Raw genomic sequence first — 8662 nt, 5'->3', positions numbered from 1 at the left:
AAGTAGTTACCAAACGATCATTGCAAATTGATTAGCGCAAAGAAATCAAAACAAAGAAAGGAGTGCCAATGTAATCAGGTTTTTCGGAGGCCGTTTTATGAGGCCATTGAAAGAAGGCCAGGGAAGTAAATGAAGGAATGGAACGCTTTGTTAATCAACCTTCTGCGGAGTCTTTAAATCTGCTGTAACCTCTTGTGATTGATTTCGTGTGCTATTAGTTAATATTCAGAGTGATGGCAAACCCTTGTAAATTCTTATATATAAATAAACAAAGAAACAGGTAAATAAATAAATCAATAAATCAATAAATCAGTACGTCTTATTAACTCATTTACGAAACGAAGAAGCAAAACAAAGCTGTAATTCTTCGCCTCTGCTCTTAATTGTTCTTCGCAAAACTCTTAGGTGGGGAGTGGAGGAAAAGGCTTTTTGTTCTCCTTTACCCACTACTCCTTGTTTTAAATGAAAAGAAAGTCCATAAAGAGCCTGTAATCCTTTTGAAACCTAGAGCATTTCCATGACTGAATTCAGGTTGGAACAAATGACGTGATCGCCGATCAGGAAAAGTCCGAGATTTTCTTCTGAAGCCTCTCGCGCCAGCTCCAATCGCTTTCGCTTATACATGATTACCTGAGCATTATTTTATAAATGACTTTTAATTTTTTTCCGATGTCACGCAATATCAACAATTTCTCGTATTTTTCGCATCAACTGAAAAACCACCTCTCCATAGATCAATTTATCATGTCAAATTTAGTGAACATGCAAAGTTTCATAAGAACCCGTTGCAAGCATGCAAAGTTGCCAATTTTTACAAAGAAGTGTTTGCCAGGGGGCACCGGAGTAGATTTCTTGGTAAAATTTGGCACTCCGGCTTTGAGGTCCCATATTTTGACGAGCTGAAGGATTCTTATAAAACTTCGCATAATAACTAAATTGGGCATGATAAATCGAACGCTGGGGCTTACTCTTTTCGGAAAGAAAAAATCGGAAAACCGTGACATCGGTAAAAAGTTTAGCCTGCGAACGCAGACGTATTTCCGATTTTGACTTGGTTATAAAAAGGTCCATTGCAAACGCAGTTGGTAAAATATGTACTTTCTGCAGTTATTTGCTCTTTGACGGGAGAACGTAAGACAAAAAAGATTAATCGCTTTTCTTGAATCAGCAAACCTTTTATTGTTCAGCTCCGCACAGCATACCCACCGACAACTAGCTATCTAAGAACTCTTCATCCTGTCTTAGTCTGGACTGATTATTCACTTACTAGGAGCACTGACATCTATCTTTACGAGCTAAATCGACAAATACTCATTTTCTTTGGCCATCGTAACTTGAACAAAGAATAACACACCAACTGCGGTGTTAAACATGATAATAAAACGCATTGTTGGAAAACAAATAAAATATTAGCGAAGCGGAGCACCATAACTAATAGGAACAGAACCACATGCATGCACAGAAATAGAAAACCATGCAACTCTTTTTCATGGTCAGCATGGCTTGCGGTATGGAACGCGGGCGCGTGCGCCCTACGAAAAACGACGACGACGTGTCTGCTTATGTTTTGCGTAGTTTGAGGTTATTTAAACTCAAGAGAGAAGGCCAAACAATATAAACAAAAAACCTCACGGCAAAGTTACAAGACTCAAATCAAAATTCTCGCTTGGCCTGGGTTAGCTTATCGGGCTTTGAACAAGGAGCTCCGCTTTAGGCTTGGCTAAATCTATCTATTATATGTCAGCAAAGAGACGGTCAGATACACATTGAAAGATAAAGAAGACTCTGCTAATTAGGTAATTGAAATTAAACCTACCGTAAATGATAATGTTAGCAGCGAAAAGCTTTATCTCTATTAGTTTGCATCTTTTGATGCAATTGTTTTCAGCTTCTGTCCGAGTTTGCATCGTTAATTAGTTACTTAACTTAAATTTAAAATTCAGTTGTTACTTCTATTCTCAACGGTCGCTTCTGAAGATGTATGTCAAAGCATGCGAAACGTCTAGTAAAAAGAACTAATTTTTGTTTTCCAACAATGCGTTTTATTGGCCCTATATTGAGACATCCCTCTAGGCCACACAGTAATTCTCACTACACATTGACACTTCACAAGATTCCGCGGCACACTTTTTCTTCTGCTGCTCAAAAATGATCTCGTTGCCACAGCCTCGCGAAAATTTCTCGAGTTTATTGTATCTTGTAGCCAAGCAGCGGTCTAAACCTTCCCCGCAGGCAACGATACGAACATTGCTGTTGCATTCCTCTTCAGACCGACCAACACAAGTCGCACATTTGAATGGACCCCCTGTCAAGAGAAACGTAAAAAGATCATCTGGCATAGCTTGATTTAAGGACACGCGCGAGCTTGTCGGATTGGGATCTAGTCCGTCGTGTACGCGCGTCTTACAGTCGAACCTCTGGTTTTGACCACCTCTCGTAAGCGACCACCTCTCCTCAGCGACCAGTTTTCTAAAATACCAAAAGTTTCTAAGTCAAATCACTATATTTGGAACCTCTTGTATGCGACCCTCTCTCGTAACCGACCGCGACCACTTTTAGATCTAAAAGTTTGAAATTGACCGATAATAGAGCCTAAATGGGATGAAAAGGTGTTGTAACCATATCGCATTCCTGGGTTGTAGACGGAAACTTTCTCAATGAGAACACGGTCAGGGCCCTAGCCAACCATTTTCTCCGTTTAAGACCAAATTGTACAGCGTAAGTTTTGCCAACGTCCAAAAAAAAACAAAAAACAACAATAACAGTCGATTAACTTTTCGTGCGCAAAACTATTTCAAAATTCTGCTTTGTTAATAACTTTTCAGCATTTTTTCAAGTATAAGATTGAAAGTCATTATTTTGTTTTTTAAAATAAAAAGGTTGATATAGCGGTGATTCGCTATTAAATAGTAAGAAAAAGGAAATATGGCCTTTCGGCTACTAAAACAATTATTTTTCTTTTTTAAGCCCGTGCTTAATGGCTTAAAGGCTAGCTACGGCCCTCGAAGTACAGGATTTTTTTTCTCGAAATTGACTTGTCGTTCCAATAAACTATTGAAAACATGCATGGGGTAAATCTATGCTACGTTATGCTGATGAGGCAAAATTTTGACCCAGTATGATCTAAGCTCTAGTAAGCGACCACTTCGGCTTGACATTTCGGGTGGTCACTTGCGGGAGGTTCGACTGTATTCGTCTTCTGGTTAAAGTAGCTCAGTCACGGTATTTTGAGTTATTTTGGCCGCGTTCAGAGCTACCCTGAATTAAAAGAAACTTGAAAATAGTATTTCACTAAGATCGAAAAACGCCAAAGAGATAACAATAAACCATAAAGGAACAAGGATGGTTAGGAATAGAGAAGGCTAAACTTTCCAGGATGCGCTAACCGTGACGAAACTGTTACATATTAAAAATACACATTTTTATACGCATTCTGTTATTAAAATAACGAGACAATCTAACTTAGGAATATTCTTTCTTATTGCTGAAAAACTGTAAATAGAAGGGAAATCACGTCCTTTTTACGATAATCAACTCGAACTTTTTTTCTTAAGGAGGTCTACGCGTTACGTTTAATAATAAATTAATAAAAGCATAAATATCGTGTATATCGTGCTGTTTCTGGATGAACTCATACCTTCGCTCACCAAGAGATCTCCCCCTTTTGAAGAAGGTGGAGAGGGGGTGGGGTAATTAAGTTGTACCAGGGGAGGCTATTTTGCGAGTCTGCGAGCCCAAGCCTCGAGGCGCGATTCGCGAGTCCCGAAAGATTCCCGCCAAAAAGGCATAATGCGCTAACATAGAATTTGTTACATGTGAGGTGCTTCCACTGATGCCAAACCGACCGTTCACAGACCAGTGGGAATACCCGAGGAAAATGGAACGACATTTTCCGCTCAAAGCAGGCCAACTAAGAGGAATAGCTCTTACCATTTTTTATTCCTTTTCCGAATTCTCTGCATAAGTGAAGAGAAATAGCGCAATGAACCGGTTTGTGAAAAATGGATCGGCAAATTTCGGTCGGACGGGTCCGCCAGAAATAAGTGGCCAACCTCCGAATATTCCGCTCGGAAGGAACCGAAACGGACCTTTCCATTTGACGTCCGACCGAAATTTCCGAAATCTTTGGCAAATGGAAAGTCACAGGTAAGGTGATGGAGAGTTTTCCTTTATTTTAAATTTATTTCTACCAATTGCGCAGATATTTTAGGACGGACATTTTTTCCCATCTTGCTTTTGAATTACTATGCAGATTTTGGTAGCTGCCAGCGAGGTAAACTTTTACTAATCTGTAATCAGTTTGCAGGGAATTTCGATTTTTTTCAACGCAGTAAATCGTACTGACTTTTAATGGGCGAAGTTTCGTGTTATAGCGATATGAAGATCAATAAAGTACCTAAAGGATTTATATTCCAGCGAGATTGTCACGATTCAAGTAGCCTACGAACGCAGACGTATTTCCGGCTGTCGCTTGTCTCCGCCGAAAATAACGTCTGCGAACTCGAGCTAGGAAACAATTTCTGTGACGTAATGACTTTTGTTTCTCTTTGGCCAATCAGATTCCATGATAGAATGAAACTCGAGTGCTCCTCGCAGCGAATACCTCGCGCAGTAGTTCTGGGGCTACTTGAGCTAAACTGTGATTGGCTTAAAATTTCTACGTCACAGAAATCGTTTCTTGTATCGGGTTCCCAGACGTTATTTTCGGCGGAGACAAGCAACAGCCGGAAATACATCTGCGTTCGCAGGCTACGATTCGAGCAAACGTTCAAAACTGATGTGTAAATATTATTGCCGGGCGGATGGGTTTTATCCCCAAACTATTGAATTGCTCGAAATAAGCGGTCTTCCTGTCGTTCGATTTTACCAGGGAACCATTTTAACAAGAAATTAAGATCCTGGTTTCCCGAGAGAAAAAACAACACAACTGGCAGGCAAAAAACAAATATATGAATCTTTCGTGGCGGTTGCTCGATATCACCTTGCAGAGAATTACCTAATGAATTTCGTCTCACTTGAACGTTTTCCTGTTATTTGGATATTAGTCAATTTAACATAATCAACATTTTTGATACGAAAATTTACAAGGGAAACTCAAAATTTCATTCGTGGCTAAAACTGTAAACTTACCTGCAAAATGCGTTCGGTGAAATTAAATTTAATACAGACGGAAAAATTACCGTTGCGCGGAATTTCACGCATGAAAGAAAATCGAAAACCTTTGTTTCTTTTATCAGTGTAGCATTAGACTGTTCACAGTCTCTGTATTTAGGCACGCGAAAGAATCAAAGGCTCCTTAGAGCAACCTCATGGTAGGATTGATAGCACTTTTGATGTAACCTGCGATCTGGCGTTCTTTGCAAAGTTACCTTTGATCGTAGGCCACACGTGCCGGCACAATTATTATGTTTGTAAGCAGCGTATTAATAGCGAAAAATTTTCTTAAATTTTGAATTTCTGAAGAATTAGTTAAGATATAGGCAAAGGTTTGCATTGTCCAAATTTGAGGGATGGAGGTGTGGCAGAAAAGCATCAATGGCGTTTTTAATTACTGGGTTGCTTAGGCAACCATAAGTTTTAGATGTGGAACTCATCACAAGGATTGATACTTTAATGTAGGCTATTTGGATTTTGTTTTTCTTGGAAAATTGAAGAGGGAAGATAATGCGTTTATTTCAACATACTGCTTTCTTCCTGTGGCCGGTCGATTCGTCGTCAAAAGATGTCCATAGCCGCGCACTTTACCGAAACCTAAACCTCCATCCAACTACCACTTTGTTTCCAAAAGTCTCGAGAGGCTCCAAAGTCCGTAATTTGCATTCAAAACACCGCACATTTCAAAGTTTTCGTGGTCGTGGATGAAACAAGAAAACATCAACAAAGTTTAACGCTAACCAATTTGCAGTATGCTTACGTCATGTCCGCGGTCTTAACGGGTCTTCACGCACGAATAGTTCATGTTATCGTCACTTTTAGGACTTTGACGCCCATTTCTCTGCAGTCGAGTATTCTGTAGCATATTTTCTTTCCATTTCTGGCTCCACAAAGGTATTTTCCGATCAGGTTTGGAATCAAAAAACCATCACGCTTCAAAGGGACAGGACGCCACTTTGAATCTGCCCAAGTAGTGGGACATACTGTATTCTCGCCTTTGCACTACCCCCCAAATACGTACTCTGAGACAATGGCGTGACTTTGAACAACGAGACAAACTTTTCGGGGAGGGGCAGATATGGGAGAACGGGTTTAATCCAGGTTTAATGCATAAATTAATTGCCTAACAAAGTTAGTGAGTGATTTTTAATTGAATTCCACTCCCCAAACCCTAAACCCCATAGCATGACTTACGTCATACCATGAGGAAAAAAGCGAACGCGAAGCATGCGGGGTGGGGAGTGGGGTTTGCGAGCGAAGCGAGCAAGAAGAATAGAATCCCCACCCCCTACCCAGTCAAGTCTTCCGTTTTGCGCTGGCGTCCGGTAATACGAGAAAATTGCCTGATTTCAAACCGAAAAGGACTAGGTGCGAGTCTGTAAATTATGGGATTAGCAACTATTGATCCACATAGTCATAAAGTGCAGACCAAGCTTTACAAAATCCCCAAGTTTGGTGTAAATAGACCCAATAGTAAGCAAGATACAGCCATTTGAAAATGTCAAAATTTACAAAGAAATGTAGGGCCATCTAGTCGCTGTGTCGGAATGTGTCCGGATGACCAAACATTTCTTTGTTAATTTTGACGTTTCTAAATGGCTGTATCTCAGTCGAAACTAGCCTGATTAACACCAAACTTAGGGATTTTGTGAATCTTGGTGTGCTCTTTCTGATTATGTGGCTCAATAGTTGCTTATCCCATAATTTACAGACTCGTACCTAGTCCTTTTCGGTTTGAAATCAGGCAATAAAGGGCTGTGAACAGTCTAGTGTAGCATTTACTGAGTAAAGCGTTAACGTTAATTAAATTAAAAATTAAGAAAACAAACAAAACAACGCAGTGGCTGGCAAAAATAGGCTCGCGACTCGCGGGTCCGCAGCCCTTGCACATAAGTCACACTTGTTTGCGAGCAGTGCCGTCTGTCGCTTACCCTCATTTTCAATGGTTGCAAAGCAGTCTCCAGGGCACCGTGCAATATCACAAAATATGCCACTGCGTTTGACATATGAGGTATATACGCCACTTTCACAATATATCCTATCATCTTCATAGTCGTGATCCCAGCTGCAAGTTCGCAAATAGAACCGTTGGTTGAGTCCATTGACTGTTATACAAATGGGCTGGCCGTACTGGGAGTTGGGACACTCTTCGTAATGAAGGTCTTTATCACAAGCATCTTGGTCGTTAGCAGGACCACAAATCCAGCAATGAGCAGCTACAGAGAGATTGAAAGCTGAGTGAGAAGGGAAGGGTTTCGTCTCTTATAGAAAGGGTTGTACCCGCTCTGCTCAACATGACACTCTCAAATCTTATTAGTAAAGAGCCAATTTAAAACCTTTATAAATTTAAGTTGATGTGACAACCAAGACATGTCACACTGTGTGACATACTATCTGGGCAAGGCTTGGCCGTCACGCTCAAAAGTCATGATCATTTCGTGCTCACGTGCAAAACAACATCTCCTGTCACATTTGGCCAATCATATGCTGCTTTAATGCACGTACGTTGCCATAGTGATTCACCCAGTTCATCCTTGCTATGTGCTTCACCTTAGTTTGTTCATTGTAGCCTGTTACAAAAACTTTCCCTTTTCTCCCTTTCCCTCCTACCCTCGCTGGTTCCTTGGTCGTATGTGATACAGGCAAGTATTTAACTGTTAGCCTTTACTAAAGGGCGGGTCGCACTAGAGCGAATTCAAATATTTCCAATTTTTGACCATGAAAAAAGTTGGCAAAAATTTCGCAAGTTCCAAATTTTGGCAGCGGTCGCATTAGACCAATATTTAGGAACCAAAACGTTACTGATTGAAATATATAGGTCACAAGATCTATGTTTCTCAATTAAGTAATTTATTATATATCTTGCGAGAGTTTAACGAGTCTTCGCAGATTTGTCTCCGAACTGCATGTTCTTGACTCTCCGCTCCACAGCAACTCCTGATTTTCGGCCATGATCGGAGCAGCAGATTTTGCTCGGCTTGCGTTTATGTTGTTGCTTGCGCCACTTGCGATCGAAGAAGATTGTCTCGCTGAAGCCATCTCTTCAAATTGCTGCTGGTAACCGGATCCATGGTACGAGTCAGAAGAATTTTGATAAAAACGCTGCTCATATTCCTCGTTTGTATTGAAATAACTGTATAAAGCGTCAGCTGGACCGGGTAAAAATTAAATTTGTCCCGCCATCTCACGCGCCAAACTGGACTAGCTGTCAAAGTTATTTTTTGGCCGTAATTTTATCCAGACATGTTTTAAAAATATATGACAGAATTACCTCGCCGCTGATCATCGGCCACATTTTGGCCTCTTTCTTATACAGACAGAATTACCTCGCCGCTGACATCGGCGAGACTTTCGTTCGGTATATAAGAGAAATTAAATTATTACATATTCCAACATTTACATAAAATAGTTTCAATCTATATATTTAAACATTCACATAATATGCGAATATATGTAAACCCTTTAGATGGGTTTACATATATTCACATATTATGTGAATGTTTAAATG

The 8662-nt window shown here is 40.3% G+C and overlaps 1 protein-coding gene across 1 annotated transcript; it reads right to left on the bottom strand.

Moving 5' to 3' along the window:
- Positions 1-1154: 1154 nt before the first annotated feature.
- LOC149105916 (uncharacterized) lies at positions 1155-8193 on the bottom strand. The gene is made up of 3 exons (XM_089272400.1): positions 8058-8193; positions 7086-7415; positions 1155-2305 (listed from the first exon to the last, which is right to left on the bottom strand). Exons 1-3 carry the CDS (start codon positions 8191-8193, stop codon positions 2070-2072), a joined length of 702 nt encoding a protein of 233 aa, XP_089128526.1. The 3' UTR covers positions 1155-2069.
- Between the last annotated feature and the right edge of the window lie 469 nt (positions 8194-8662).

This window comes from Orbicella faveolata, unplaced genomic scaffold (assembly GCF_042242905.1).
Source record: "Orbicella faveolata isolate gen_17 unplaced genomic scaffold, um_ofav_v1 contig_34, whole genome shotgun sequence".
NCBI lineage: Eukaryota > Metazoa > Cnidaria > Anthozoa > Scleractinia > Merulinidae > Orbicella > Orbicella faveolata.
The sequence above is the reverse complement of the archived record's forward strand: the minus strand, read 5'-3'. Positions and strand labels throughout refer to the sequence as shown.